General features: G+C 36.3%; 1 protein-coding gene across 4 annotated transcripts in view; it reads left to right on the forward strand.

Annotated features, from left to right (window-relative positions):
* EVI5 (ecotropic viral integration site 5) overlaps positions 1 to 16,129 on the forward strand; it is a 170,289-nt gene that overhangs the window by 66,064 nt on the left and 88,096 nt on the right. For 3 of the 4 annotated variants that reach the window (XM_068966552.1, XM_068966549.1, XM_068966550.1), the window contains one exon: positions 9,805 to 9,939. In XM_068966552.1, the coding sequence (XP_068822653.1) occupies positions 9,805 to 9,939 (135 nt within the window). The remainder of the gene's footprint in view (positions 1 to 9,804; positions 9,940 to 16,129) is intronic. The other variant, XM_068966551.1, reaches the window with a different exon arrangement.

Below are 16,129 nucleotides of genomic sequence, written 5' to 3' on the forward strand. Positions count from 1 at the left end.
TTCACTTGCTGGGTCTTTTAAGGTTACTTAGGTTAAGTGATAATACAAAGTGCTTAGCATAGCCTGACATATAATGAGCACTCAGTAGATGTTAGCTGCTATCATCATTGTTGTTATCATCATAAACTTTAAAATCTGTTTTATAGTGAGTGTAACAGGAACATCTTAAAACGAAACAGCTGCACTGGAAATGATCAGGGCTTGGGCTCAGTATGATAGTTTAATTGTTATTAAACCTCACTTTGAGCCTCTCTGGCATTGATGATTTTTTAAAATAATTATATTTATTTATTTCGGCTGTGTCAGGTCTTTGTTGCTGCATGGTGTTTTCTCTCGCTGAGGTGAGTAGGGGCTACTCTCTAGTTGCAGTGTGTAGACTTCTCATTGCCGCAACTTCTCTTGTTGCAGAGGGGCTTAGTTTCTCTGTGACATGTGAGATCTTCCTGGATCAGGGATAGAACCCATGTTTCCTGCGTTGACAGGCAGATTCTTTACCAGTGAGCCACCGTGGAAGCCCCTTGATGATTCCTTTCTTCTCCCAAAAGTTTATCATTCTTTTCCTGACCTCAAGTCAACCTCATATATAAAAGACCAATTTTTGTTGAATTGTTTTAAAATTTTCAATGCAGTGTTCTTGGTTTCCAGATTTTGTTTTTTAATTATTTTTTTCTATTTGGTTTGGGAAAACTATAAAGTGAAGTGGACTATCCATGTTAAAAAGTTTTCTACTCGGAATTTTTGTTCCCCAGTGTTCACTTGTTTCATAGCCACTGTCTTCATGGCACATCTTCCTAATAAGCAGCTGGAAATGCCCACATGTGCTGCAGTCTTTTTTCAGACTGTGTGGCACCCATAGCCTTTCTTGACATCTCTTATTCCACTGGAGGTAGTTAAGTTAAAAAGCTTAATGAAAACAAGAGAAACAAAACTCCTTGTTTTATAAATGACACTACCCCCTTCCCACCCTGTGGAAAAAATTTAAAAATTGAAACAGGTGTTTTACAGTGGACAGTAATGTCTTTTAACAGTGGCTTTTTAAAATAAATTTATTTATTTTAATTGGAGGTTAATTACTTTACAATATCCCAATTCTGCCACTCACTATTTGTCCTTTTACAAATTACTTAACTTCTGTATATAATGTAAAATTTTTTATCCTACATATAATAAAGGATTATTGAGATTTAAGTGAGTTGATCCTCTGGAATAATGCTTGGCATAGAATGAGTGCTCAATAAGTGGTAGTTACTGTTAAGATTAATATTAACATTATTTCATTATTCTACCAGCTTGTTTGGTCAGTGGCATAAATGGCTAATAATAACCAAAACTTAAAAGACTAAAACTGACAGGTGAAGTTTTAATATCAGAAGTATATCATTTTCCTGATCAAATTTAGATCTGCAAAATTTTGAACAGCAAAATCGGAAATGTAGAAATAAATGCCAAATAAGAGAATTCCATTGCAGAAGCTCTGAGCCAATTGAAACAGACCAAAACCAAGCAAGAATAATAAAACCTCTATAATCAATAAATTTAATCTTATAAAATTTACCCTGTATTAGAGTTCTGCAGAGTAATGAAAGTAATTCCAGTCCAAGGGTAGGAGAAGACTAATGTCTTAGCTCAGGCAGCAGGCAGGAACAGAATGAATCCTCCCTTTTTCTGCTACATGTTCTGTTAAGGCCCTGAACAGATTGGCTGGTCCCCACTTACGTTGGGAGGGCAGTCTACTAAGTCATCTGAAAACACCTTCACAGAAACACCCAGATGTCTAATCTGGGCATCCCATGTCCTAGTCAAGTTGATGAAAGTTAACCATCACAAGTCCAGCCTTTGTCAACTTGGCACCTGTGTGCATCTTATTAATCTATACTTAATCTCCAGGTAGAGAAAACAATAAGGTCATAATTCTGCATAACTTCATACAGTTATATCCTGAGCATAACAAAAAATGTACTAATGCCTTCCCCAGGAGAAGTGGTGGAGTTCTTGAGTAATGTTTTCCCTTCTTAATATCTTGTGATTTAATTACAGGATGTACTGTAAAATTAATACTTAAATGCTATAATATAAAGTCTTATTATATTGCATAATAAGAGAACAAGAGAGAAAAGAAAACACACATATTCAAAGAAAACAGAAAACATTCATAGCAAAACTGGGAGGAAACACTCATGGCAGTTACAGTCCTCATTTATGTAACTGATCATGTGGTAGTATCTGTAACTACCTTCTTCCACTGCCCACTCTGTATTCCTTTACCTTCAACAAGCACCTCAGCTGGTCATGGTTCTTTGCTTGGTGGGATGACCCAAACCTTGAATCCTGAAGGATCTGGGCCATAAGCACTCCTTCCTGAATTGAATTATTGTATTTTTTTTACCTTAACTACAAGGTATGATAATATTAAGAGGCACATGAAAGGATTTCCTATGTTTCACATATATTCTTCCAAATCTCCATTGTAGTATAATGGACTACTCGGTAGTGATCAGTCAGCCAAACTAACACCGTAATTCTCTTTTTTTACTCACTAATTCAGATGTGTGAGGCCTCAAAGTGGTTTGCCCTAACTTCCAGTTTACTGTCTCTTCATGGAACCATTTCTCCCTCAGGAACTAAGAAATCTAGACCAGCACAACATAATGTTGCAAAGCAACCATTTTGTTGATGAGTCTGTAGCAGTAATAGTGTCACTCCTGTTTACACCCCTTGATTCCTATATCTGTGAATTAGGGGAGAAAAATGACACTGTATATTGCACAGTGACACACAGCATATTCATTCTTCTGGAGAACCTTGTCCCAGTTTTGCAAGGTATTGCCACGTAGCTGGCACTGGAAGTGAGTTTTCAAATGGTCATTCCACCCTTCTGTCAGTCCAGCTGCTTGATATTAGGGAATTTGATAAGACTGATGAGTTCCATGAGCATGGGCCCATTGCTGTTCTTATTTTGCTATGATCAGAAGCAGTGCTGTGTAGAATACCATCACAGTGGAGAAGGCATTCTGTAATTCCACGGATGATAGTTTTGACAGAAGCATTGCATGCTGGGAAAGCAAGTTCATATCCAGAGTAAGTGTGTATTCCAGTAAGAGCAAAACATCCCTTCCATTTTGGAACTGGTCTAGTATGATTAACCTGCTGTCGGGTAGTAGATTGATTACCCCCAGGAATGGTGTCGTATCAGGTATGTAGTGTTGATCTCTGTTGCTGGCAGATTGGACACTTAGCAGTGGCAGTAGCCAGATCACCTTGGCAAGTAGAAATGTGTTGCTGAGCCCATGTATAACCTCTGTTCCAGCTGCTGTAGCTACTTTGTTCATAAGTTTATTGGGCTTTCTGAGGATAGAGGCTGACTGGTATCCACGGAATGGGTCATCCCATTCAGTTGAGGTTTTTTTTCTTTTTATGACTTAAAATTTTTTATTCCTCTAACTTGAGAGCACCGTTTTCCCCTTTCTCTATCAAGTAATGAAAAATATTTGACTCCAAAAGTAAAAAGCAAGAAACAAAAAACAGAACTTTTTAGTGCTCAATAGCAAATAGTATTACAGTTTTCAGAGATGAGCTAGAACTGACCTCATAGTGCGGAGAGCATAGTGGAAGAAGCAGATATTATTATATTCCTTTCATCTAAGTAGGGCAACACTGCAGCTTTTGTGATTTGTCCAGCCCAGAAGGGAAGAATGAGAATGCTCTTGCCACAAGAAATTTTGGATCACACTTTCCTTAGAGCCTAAATCAGAATCTTATACATTCAACTGATTTTTTAAAATCCTCTGCTGAGGTCACCCTTTGGCGAGCATTCACGTGGGAAGCAGCATCTTCACAGTTTTAGCATATTCAGAAAAGTATGTCTCCATATATCTTCCCCAGTTTCTTTGTCACCAGTTTTCTCTTTCTTTACATTGAACCAAGGCATGTTCAGCATTTCCAGTTCATTCACCATGGGCCACCCTTTGGTCCATATTTCAACCAAACAAATGTTAGTTTTTTTCCTAAACCTCGAAGTCATAGCACTAAATGCAGAATCTCCAGTGAGTCCATATCAGTACTAAGAACTGATCCCAATAAAAGCTTTTTGTTCAATAATGCATATATATGTAATTGAATAGAGCTAGTTGCTATATACAAAAATTGATAATGAGATGAAATTGGCTTAGTGAAGTTAGATTTATTCTGAATACTCTGTTAAAGTGTATCACTGCTTGTATAATTTTCATTAACATGTTTGTACTAATAAACATGGAATTAAAACTTCTTTAGTCTCAGTACAAAAGGGAAAGAAAACACCTACGTGGGCCGGGTGGCAAAATTGTAAAAATGCTTCTACTACAATTTAGTATGAGCTGTAACATAAAATACAGGTATACCTCAGATTGTGGGTGCAATTCCAGGCCACTGCAATTAAGCAAATATCACAAAAAGTGAGTCACACAAATTATTTGGTTTTCCAGTGCATATAAAAGTTACGTTTACACTGTATTGTAGCCTGTGAAGTATGCAGTAGCACTATGTCTAAGAAAAACAATGTACACACATTAATTAAAAGATATTTATTGCCAAAAATGCTAACCATCATCTGAGCCTTCAATGAGTTGTAATCGTTTTGTTGGTGAAAGGTCTTGCCTTGATGTTGATGGCTGCTGGCTTATCAGGGTGGTGGTTGCTGAAGATTGACAATTTATATTTTTAAAAAGGCAAAGTGAAGTTTGTTACAATGATTTTGATTCCTTTCATGAAAAATTTCTCTGTATCATGCAATGCTGTTTGATAACATTTTGCCCACAGTAGAACTTCTTTCACAGTTGGGGTCAATACTCTTAAACCCTGACAGTGCTTTATTAAGTAAGCATGTGTAATATTCTCAGTCCTTTGCTGTCATTTCCATAATCCACGTGCATTGTCACCAGAAGTAGATTCCATCTCAAGAAAGCATTTTCTTTGCAAGTTTTACCATGAGTTTGCAGCACGTCAGTCACATCTTCAGGCTCCACTTCTAACTCTAGTTCTCTTGCTCTTTTTGTTACATCTGTGCTTGCTTCTTCCACTGGTCTTGAACACCTCCAAATCATCCATGAAGGTTAGAATCAGCTTCTTCAGTTAATGTTGATATTTTGACTTTTCCCCACGAATCATGAATTTTCTTAATAGCACCTAGAATGGTGAATCTTTTCCAGAAGGTTTTCAGTTTACTTTTCACAGATCCATCTGAGGAATGGCTCGTTTTTGACAGCTATAGCCTTACAAAATGTATTTCTTAAATAATAAGACTTGAAAATCAGGATTATTCCTTGATCCCTGGGTTGCAGAATGGATGTTGTGTTAGGAGGCATGAAAACAACATTAATCTCATTGTACATCTCCATCAGAGTTTTTGGGTGACCAGGTGCACTGTCAGTGAACAGTAATATGTTGAAAGGAATCTTTTTCTGAGCATTAGGTTTCAACAGTGGGGCTTACAATGGTAAGCCACGTCATAAACAAATGTGCTATCATCAAGGCTCTGTCATTAATTTTTAGAGAGCACAGACAGTAGATTTAGCTTAATTCTGAAGGGTCCTAAGATTTTCAGAATGGTAAATGAGCACTGGCTTTGACTTCAAGCCTCTAGCTTCATTAGCCCCTAACAAGAAAATCAGCCTGTTCTTTGAAACTGTGACCCAAGCATTGACTTCTCTTCTAGCTATGAAAGCTTTAGATGGCACGTACTTCCAATAGGAGGCTGTTTCATCTACATAAACAATCTATTGTTTAATGTAGTCACCTTCATTAATGATCTTAGCAAAATCTTCTGGATAAGTTGTTACAGTTTCTACATTAGAACTTGCTGCTTCAGATTGCACATTCATTTTATGGAGATGGCTTCTTTCTTTAAATCTCATAAATCAATCTCTTTTTAACTTCAAACTTTTCTTCTGAAGCTTCTTCACCTCTTTCTGTCTTCATAGAATTGAAGAAAGTTAGGTCCTTGTTCTGGATAAGACTTTGGCTTCAAGGAGTGTTGTGGCTGGTTTGATCTTCTATCCAGGCCACTAAAACTATTTCCATTATCAGCAGTAAGGCTGTTGCGCATTTTTACCATTTATGTGTTCAGTGGAGTAGCACTTTTAATTTCCTTCAAGAACTTTTTCTTTGCATTCACAACTTGGCTGTTTGGGACAAGAGCCCTAGTTTTTGGCTTATCTTGGCTTTCCACATGCCTTCCTCACTAAGCTTGATCATTCCTAGCTTTCAGTTTAAAATGAGAGATATGCAATGCTTCCTTTCTCTTGAACACTTAGAGGCCATTGTGGGTTATCAAATGGCCTGATTTCAACAGTGTTGTATCTCAGGGAATAAGGAGGCTCAAGGAAAAGGAGAGAAATGTGGGGAATGGCTGGCTGGTCAGTGGAGCTGTCAGAATGCACACAACATTTATCAGTTAAGTTCACAATCTTAAATGGGTGTGTGGTTCATGGCCCCTGAAAACAATTGCAGTAGAAACAGCAGAGCTCACTGACCACAAGCCAAAAATAATAATAATGAAAAAGTTTGAAATATTGTGAGAACTACCAAAATATGACACAGTGAACTACAATGAGAACTACAAAATATGACTTGAAGTGAGCAAATGTTGTAAAAACAGTGCCAGTAAATTTGGTTTGAAGTAGGGTTGCCACAGACCTTCAATTTGTTAAAAAACAAAAACAAAAAGTATCTTCAAAGTGTGATAAAGTGAGGAGCAATAAAATGAGGTATGCTTATATTGAATAATACCCACTAAGCACTATAATTAATAGTTAGATGGTCATATATGTAAGACTATTGCAGTAGTTCAAAGAAAGATGAGAGCATAAATAAAAACAATGACTGTTAAGATAGAAAGGAGCAGACAAATTCAAGAGGTAGCTGGAAGGAAAACTAAGATGTGGTGATTGATTTGGTATGGGTTGAGTATAATAATAGGGAAAGTTTTTACTTGGATGGTTGTTAGATGATGGGATCCTTAGCATATAAGGAGGAAAAGATAAGGAGTCCAGTTTTGAAAGGTTGAATGTGAGGTGAGTGTGAGGCTAAAACAGACGAAGAAAACCAGTAGGAAGTTGTAAATATGAATCTGTAGTTTATTAGAAAGATGAGGGTGAGAATACAGACTTGAGAGTCATCACTCTTTATATATCTGTATATCTGTCGATTTCTATCTATACTTACTGTCCTTAGAGTTCCACTATTGTATGTTCCTCTCCCTCTCCCTGACACCGCCTTTGCTTTTTTTTAAACTATTTTGCAGGTTCTTCCCTGGTGATCTTATTCATTGTCTACATAGAATTAAATAGAGTAAAAATCTGATATACATTGTATCTGATAATGTCTTTGTATGGACTGTATTAGACAATGGATGAAATCACATGGGAAGAATCTACAAAATAAGAAAATTAACAGAAAGATTGAGAGAAATCACAGAATATAGAAACTCTGAGGCCTGCTGCTTGATACACACATGTATACACACATAAGCACATAGACATATCTATAATGAAGTAGTAGAACTGACAGAGCACACAGAAGATACGAGGTAAAACCATGAAAGAGTAACACCTCAGAATCTGGGGGAGGAGAAATTTTAAATGAGTGGTCAGTTGTTTTAAATTCCATAGACTATCTGGTGAAGCTAAGAGCTGAACAAAAGGGCTTTCCATTGAGTTTTCATATTGTTATTGGATATTAATACTGTTAGCGATTAGAGCAGTTTGATCAAGGGATGAAGGCTAAAATTAGTTTGTAGTGGATTGAGGAACAAACTGGAGAGAAGAGAAATAACATGTACACTGTAGAAAGAATCCCTTGAACAACAGAGAGAGGATGATTAGAAGTTTGGTAATTTTTATTGCTAAAAATTTGTTCCCAATGTTACTAGTCTTTTCTTTTTTTTTTTTAACACTTGGTTGGATGGGTTGGTTTACACCAGATCAATGGTTCCATTCTCATATTGGCCATTTCGGTTTGATGTATTCCTTGAGCCCTCCTAATAAAGTCTTAAAAGTAAGCCTGAATTACTCTTGTCAGAGCTTTAGATTAAAGGCAAAATATTCTAGTATTACTCATAAAATAACTGTGATCTAATTAAACAAAATCATGACACCTGCATTTTGGCTGCAGCCATTCGAAAACTGTCATTTTTCTGTTTGGTAAGGTAAGTATTTGCTAAGGTGATACACCTATTGCAAATCTATTTCTTATATTGAAATATTGTTTTAATAGTATCAGAAAGTTACTGGGAGAAATAAGACTGAGTTTAAAGTTCTCATTTGCCCAGTAGCTGAACTGTGCATTTTTAAAACATAACTTTTTGAGTAATGGGCAAGGGAGTACTGTATATTTTAATTAAGTATTTAATAGTTTTTAAATAGTTTTAATTTGCCATCTGTTTTGTTCCTAATATATTAAAGAGTAAAAATACCCATTCTTTGGCATTGAAACATGTATACTATCATGTAAGAAACGAAACACCAGTCTGTGTTCGATACAAGATACAGGATGCTTGGGGCTGATGCACGGGGATGATCCAGAGAGATGATATGGAGTGGGAGGGGGATTCAGGATTGGGTGCTTGTATACACCCGTGGCGGATTCATGTCAATGTATGGCAAAACCAATACAGTATTGTAAAGTAAAATAAAGTAAAAATAAAATTTAAAAATGTATATAAAAGAATAATATAAAATAAAATACCCATTCTTTGCTTATGTTAGTTCAGTAGGAGATTATTCTCTGTGACTCTTATTTTGGAATTTTCAGTTGTCACTATTTTTTAATCACGTAGTAATTACTACATGAATTAAATATGAAGTTATAGTTTATTTTAGGAAGTCTTTTATAGTGGTAAATTAGATGTCTTTTTCCTTTTTTGAAAATCTTTGTGTACAGACTAGTTCGAAAGGGGATTTCTTAAATAGCTACATTGGTGTAAAGTAGGAAAGGAGATGGAAGAGTTTCATCCTTTCATGGTTAATTTCTTTATGCAGCATCGTTGCTTCTAGAAGTCATTTTCATGAGTATATTTAAAGAGATCACATTTCTAACAGCAAATACATTTTTGTTCTTTTGGGATTTAGGATGGTTTATGTTATTATAGGTGCCTTATTTTTATTCCTATTAGGTTAAGTAGAATTTACAGTAGATTTGTACTTGTCTTCCGTAGTCTATATCAGTGCTGTCTAATATCAATATAATCTGAGCCACATATGCCTTTTAAAGTGCCATAATAAAAGAAGTAACTAACAATGAAATTAATAATAAAGTTTTATTTGATTAAATCAGTATTTTAACTCAGTACATTTGAAATTTTATTTCAACATACAGTCAGTATTAAAATTAATGAGATATTTTGACTCTTTATTTCACATTAAGCCTTCAAAATCCAGTTTGTATTTTACACTTACAACCTTTCTTAATTTGTAGCCACATTTCAAGTGCTCAGTAACCATATATGACTGGTGGTTACGGTGTTGTTCAGTTCAGGTCTGTAGAGCTGGAACAAATTCTTAGCATCTGGATGAATGGACAGATAAAAGAAGATATTTATCTTCTATGAATTGGATTTGATTATAAACACCTGATAATGTGATCATCATTATAGATATCAAACCTGAAATTTTTTATTTTCTGGAAAAGAGATAAGCTGGAAATACTAGGTGGATGGAACTTTTACAGTCTGGTTACCCTCAATAGCTGTATTGTGTAATTGCACTTATTTTTATTATATATACATGTTCAAACTTCTGAAAAATTTCAGTGTATGTCTATAACTTGTAGCATAAATGCAGTTCCAACTACAATGAAGATTTTGTGCTACAGCTAGAGAAGGAATTGGTCCAAGCGCGACTGAGTGAAGCTGAGTCTCAATGTGCACTGAAGGAAATGCAGGATAAAGTTCTGGATATAGAAAAGGTAAGAACAACATGAAGGCTTTCATTCCCAAACTAGATGGGACATATGATAGATATTTAAGTGCTTATTGAGCAGTGAAATTTGGCATGGTTTTTTGCACATTAAAAATCTTACATGTTATAAGAGAGGAAAGGAAAAAATACATGTTTCCTATTTAATTTTTATTGTTACCATACTAGTCAAAGCCCCATATTTTGGGTAAAAATAGAGACTAACGTCCTTTTAGAGGGAAACAACCAGGATAATTTTGATATAAATGATATTTAATTATTGGAGAAAAGAAACTTAAGGAATACAGATTAACTGTTGTCAAGATAAGTAGTACTTAACAGCCTTTAGAGTCACCCAACAATAGCTGACACAGTATCTTTCAGATTGCTGCTGCTGCTGCTAAGTCACTTCAGTCATGTCCGACTCTGTGTGACCCCATAGATGGCAGCCCACCAGGCTCCTCTGTCCACAGGATTCTCCAGGCAAAAATACTGGAGTGGGTTGCCTTTCCTTCTCCAACGCATGCATGCATGCTAAGTCGCTTCAGTCGTGTCTGACTCTATGCAACCCCATGGACAGCAGCCCACCAGGCTCCTCTGTCCACAGGATTCTCTAGGCAAGAATACTGGAGTGGGTTGCCATTCCCTTAAAATCCTGGGGCAAATGGGATGATATGAACTATAACAGTCTACAACGTAGTAATATTACATCTTGGCCATTGACCGAATACTAACCCTTTTTGTTTTTAGTATATAAAATATGCTGAAAACATTCCTCTTAAGCACATTTCAGTTAATGTAATTAAACAAAAGGCAGCAATTTCCTTCTAGAAGAATTAGATTTAGCTTTGAAAAATTTGCCATTTGCCATATTTGATAAATTAATTTATGGAATACTTTTCGGTCAGTGTAGACCACAGTGTATTTTTTTTTTTTTAATTTTAAAATCTTTAATTCTTACATGTGTTCCCAAACATGAACCCCCCTCCCTTCCCTCCCCATAACATCTCAGTGGGTCATCCCCATGCACCAACCCCAAGTAAGCTGTATCCTGCGTCAGACATGGACTGGCGATTCAATTCTTACATGATAGTATACATGATAGAATGCCATTCTCCAAAATCATCCCACCCTCTCCCTCTCCCTCTGAGTCCAAAAGTCCTTATACACAGCTGTGTCTTTTTTCCTGTCTTGCATACAGGGTCGTCATTGCCATCTTTCTAAATTCCATATATATGTGTTAGTATACTGTATTGGTGTTTTTCTTTCTGGCTTACTTCACTCTGTATAATCGGCTCCAGTTTCATCCATCTCATCAGAACTGATTCAAATGAATTTTTTTTAATGGCTGAGTAATACTCCATTGTGTATATGTACCACAACTTTCTTATCCATTCATCTGCTGATGGACATCTAGGTTGTTTCCATGTCCTGGCTATTATAAACAGTGCTGCGATGAACATTGGGGTACATGTGTCTCTTTCAATTCTGGTTTCCTCAGTGTGTATGCCCAGCAGTGGGATTGCTGGGTCATAAGGTAGTTCTATTTGCAATTTTTTAAGGAATCTCCACACTGTTCTCCATAGTGGCTCTACTAGTTTGCATTCCCACCAACAGTGTAGGAGGGTTCCCTTTTCTCCACACCCTCTCCAGCATTTATTGCTTGTAGATTTTTGGATCGCAGCCATTCTGACAGGTGTGAAGTGGTACCTCATTGTGGTTTTGATTTGCATTTCTCTGATAATGAGTGATGTTGAGCATCTTTTCATGTGTTTGTTAGCCATCTGTACGTCTTCTTTGGAGAAATGTCTATTTAGTTCTTTGGCCCATTTTTTGATTGGGTCATTTATTTTTCTGGAATTGAGCTGCATAAGTTGCTTGTATATTTTTGAGATTAGTTGTTTGTCAGTTGCTTCATTTGCTATTATTTTCTCCCATTCAGAAGGCTGTCTTTTCACCTTGCTTATAGTTTCCTTTGTTGTGCAGAAGCTTTTAATTTTCATTAGATCCCATTTGTTTATTTTTGCTTTTATTTCCAGAACTCTGGGAGGTGGATCATAGAGGATCCTGCTGTGATTTATGTCTGAGAGTGTTTTGCCTATGTTCTCCTCTAGGAGTTTTATAGTTTCTGGTCTTACATTTAGATCTTTAATCCATTTTGAGTTTATTTTTGTGTGCGGTGTTAGAAAGTGATCTAGTTTCATTCTTTTACAAGTGGTTGACCAGTTTTCCCAGCACCACTTGTTAAAGAGATTGTCTTTACTCCATTGAATATTCTTGCCTCCTTTGTCAAAGATAAGGTGTCCATATGTGTGTGGATTTATCTCTGGGCTTTCTATTTTGTTCCATTGATCTATATGTCTGTCTTTGTGCCAGTACCATACTGTTTTGATGACTGTGGCTTTGTAGTAGAGCCTGAAGTCAGGCAAGTTGATTCCTCCAGTTCCATTCTTCTTTCTCAAGATTGCTTTGGCAATTCGAGGTTTTTTGTATTTCCATACAAATCTTGAAATTATTTGTTCTAGTTCTGTGAAAAATATGGCTGGTAGCTTGATAGGGATTGCATTGAATTTGTAGATTGCTTTGGGTAGTATACTCATTTTCACTATATTGATTCTTCCAATCCATGAACATGGTATATTTCTCCATCTATTAGTGTCCTCTTTGATTTCTTTCATCAGTGTTTTATAGTTTTCTATATATAGGTCTTTAGTTTCTTTGGGTAGATATATTCCTAAGTATTTTATTCTTTTCATTGCAATGGTGAATGGAATTGTTTCCTTAATTTCTTTTTCTACTTTCTCATTATTAGTGTATAGGAATGCAAGGCATTTCTGTGTGTTGATTTTATATCCTGCAACTTTACTATATTCATTGATGAGCTCTAGTAATTTTCTGGTGGAGTCTTTAGGGTTTTCCATGTAGAGGATCATGTCATCTGCAAACAGTGAGCGTTTTACTTCTTCTTTTCCAATTTGGATTTCTTTTATTTCTTTTTCTGCTCTAATTGCTATGGCCAAAACTTCCAGAACTATGTTGAATAGTAGCGGTGAAAGTGGACACCCTTGTCTTGTTCCTGACTTTAGGGGAAATGCTTTCAGTTTTTCACCATTGAGGATAATGTTTGCTGTGGGTTTGTCATATATAGCTTTTATTATGTTGAGGTATGTTCCTTCTCTTCCTGCTTTCTGGAGAGTTTTTATCATAAATGGATGTTGAATTTTGTCAAAGGCCTTCTCTGCATCTATTGAGATAATCATATGGTTTTTATTTTTCAATTTGTTAATGTGGTGAATTACATTGATTGATTTGCGGATATTGAAGAATCCTTGCATCCCTGGGATAAAGCCCACTTGGTCATGGTGTATGATCTTTTTAATGTGTTGTTGGATTCTGATTGCTAGAATTTTGTTGAGGATTTTTGCATCTATGTTCATCAGTGATATTGGCCTGTAGTTTTCTTTTTTTGTGACATCTTTGTCAGGTTTTGGTATTAGGGTGATGGTGGCCTCATAGAATGAGTTTGGAAGTTTACCTTCCTCTGCAATTTTCTGGAAGAGTTTGAGTAGGATAGGTGTTAGCTCTTCTCGAAATTTTTGGTAGAATTCAGCTGTGAAGCCGTCTGGCCCTGGGCTTTTGTTTGCTGGAAGATTTCTGATTACGGTTTCAATTTCCGTGCTTGTGATGGGTCTGTTAAGATTTTCTATTTCTTCCTGGTTCAGTTTTGGAAAATTGTACTTTTCTAAGAATTTGTCCATTTCTTCCACGTTGTCCATTTTATTGGCATACAACTGCTGATAGTAGTCTCTTATGATCCTTTGTATTTCTGTGTTGTCTGTTGTGATCTCTCCATTTTCATTTCTAATTTTATTGATTTGATTTTTCTCTCTTTGCTTCTTGATGAGTCTGGCTAGTGGTCTGTCAATTTTATTTATCCTTTCAAAGAACCAGCTTTGGGCTTTGTTGATTTTTGCTATGGTCTCTTTTGTTTCTTTAGCATTTATTTCTGCCCTAATTTTTAAGATTTCTTTCCTTCTACTAACTCTGGGGTTCTCCATTTCTTCCTTTTCTAGTTGCTTTAGTTGTAGAGTTAGGTTATTTATTTGACTTTTTTCTTGTTTCTTGAGGTATGCCTGTATTGCTATGAACTTTCCTCTTAGCACTGCTTTTATAGTGTCCCACAGGTTTTGGGTTGTTGTGTTTTCATTTTCATTAGTTTCTATGCATATTTTGATTTCTTTTTTGATTTCTTCTGTGATTTGTTGGTTATTCAGAAGTGTGTTGTTCAACCTCCATATGTTGGAATTTTTGGTAGTTTTTCTCCTGTAATTGAGATCTAATCTTAATGCATTATGGTCAGAAAAGATGCTTGGAATGATTTCGATTTTTTTGAATTTATCAAGTTTAGATTTATGGCCCAGGATGTGATCTATCCTGGAGAAGGTTCCATGAGCACTTGAAAAAAAGGTGAAATTCATTGTTTTGGGGTGAAATGTCCTATAGATATCAATTAGGTCTAACTGATCTAATGTATCATTTAAAGTTTGCGTTTCTTTGTTAATTTTCTGTTTAGTTGATCTGTCCGTACGTGTGAGTGGGGTATTAAAGTCTCCCACTATTATTGTGTTATTGTTGATTTCCCCTTTCATACTCGTTAGCATTTGTCTTACATATTGCGGTGCTCCTATATTGGGTGCATATATATTTATAATTGTTATATCTTCTTCTTGGATTGATCCTTTGATCATTATGTAGTGGCCTTCTTTGTCTCTTTTCACAGCCTTTGTTTTAAAGTCTATTTTCTCGGATATGAGTATTGGCACTCCTGCTTTCTTTTGGTCTCTATTTGCGTGGTATATCTTTTTCCAGCCCTTCACTTTCAGTCTGTATGTGTCCCTTGTTTTGAGGTGGGTCTCTTGTAAGCAGCATATAGAGGGGTCTTGTTTTTGTATCCATTTGGCCAGTCTTTGCCTTTTGGTTGGGGCATTCAACCCATTTACGTTTAAGGTAATTATTGATAAGTATGATCCAGTTACCATTTACTTTATTGTTTTGGGTTCGGGTTTATACACCCTTTTCGTGTTTCCTGTCTAGAGAATATCCTTTAGAATTTGTTGGAGAGCTGGTTTGGTGGTGCTGAATTCTCTCAGCTTTTGCTTGTCTGTAAAGCTTTTGATTTCTCCTTCGTATTTGAATGAGATCCTTGCTGGGTACAGTAATCTGGGCTGTAGGTTATTGTCTTTCATCACTTTAAGTATGTCTTGCCATTCCCTCCTGGCCTGAAGAGTTTCTATTGAAAGATCAGCTGTTATCCTTATGGGAATCCCCTTGTGTGTTATTTGTTGTTTTTCCCTTGCTGCTTTTAATATTTGTTCTTTGTGTTTGATCTTTGTTAATTTGATTAATATGTGTCTTGGGGTGTTTCGCCTTGGGTTTATCCTATTTGGAACTCTCTGTGTTTCTTGGACTTGGGTGATTATTTCCTTCCCCATTTTAGGGAAGTTTTCAACTATTATCTCCTCAAGGATTTTCTCATGATCTTTCTTTCTGTCTTCTTCTTCTGGGACTCCTATAATTTGAATGTTGGAGCGTTTCATATCGTCCTGGAGGTCTCTGAGATTGTCCTCATTTCTTTTAATTCGTTTTTCTTGTTTCCTCTCTGATTCATTTATTTCTACCATTCTATCTTCTATTTCACTAATCCTATCTTCTGCCTCCGTTATTCTACTATTTGTTGCCTCCAGAGTGTTTCTGATCTCATTTATTGCGTTATTCATTATGTTTTGACTCTTTTTTATTTCTTCTAGGTCCTTGTTAAACCTTTCTTGCATCTTCTCAATCCTTGTCTCTAGGCTATTTATCTGTGATTCTATTTTGATTTCAAGATTTTGGATCATTTTCACTATCAATATTCGGAATTCCTTCTCAGGTAGATTCCCTACTTCTTCCTCTTTTGTTTGGTTTGGTGGGCAACTCTCCTGTTCCTTTACCTGCTGAGTATTCCTCTGTCTCTTCATCTTGGTTATATTGCTGCGTTTGGGGTGGCCTTTTTATATTCTGGTAATTTGTGGAGTTCCCTTTATTATGGAGCTTCCTCACTGTGGGTGGGGTTCTATCAGTGGCTTGTCAAGGTTTCCTGGTTAGGGAGGCTTGTGTTGGAGTTCTGGTGGGTGGAGCTGGGTTTCTTCTCTCTGGAGTGC

The sequence above is a fragment of the Capricornis sumatraensis genome, chromosome 2, assembly GCF_032405125.1.
Source record: "Capricornis sumatraensis isolate serow.1 chromosome 2, serow.2, whole genome shotgun sequence".
In the NCBI taxonomy this organism is placed as follows: Eukaryota; Metazoa; Chordata; class Mammalia; order Artiodactyla; family Bovidae; genus Capricornis; species Capricornis sumatraensis.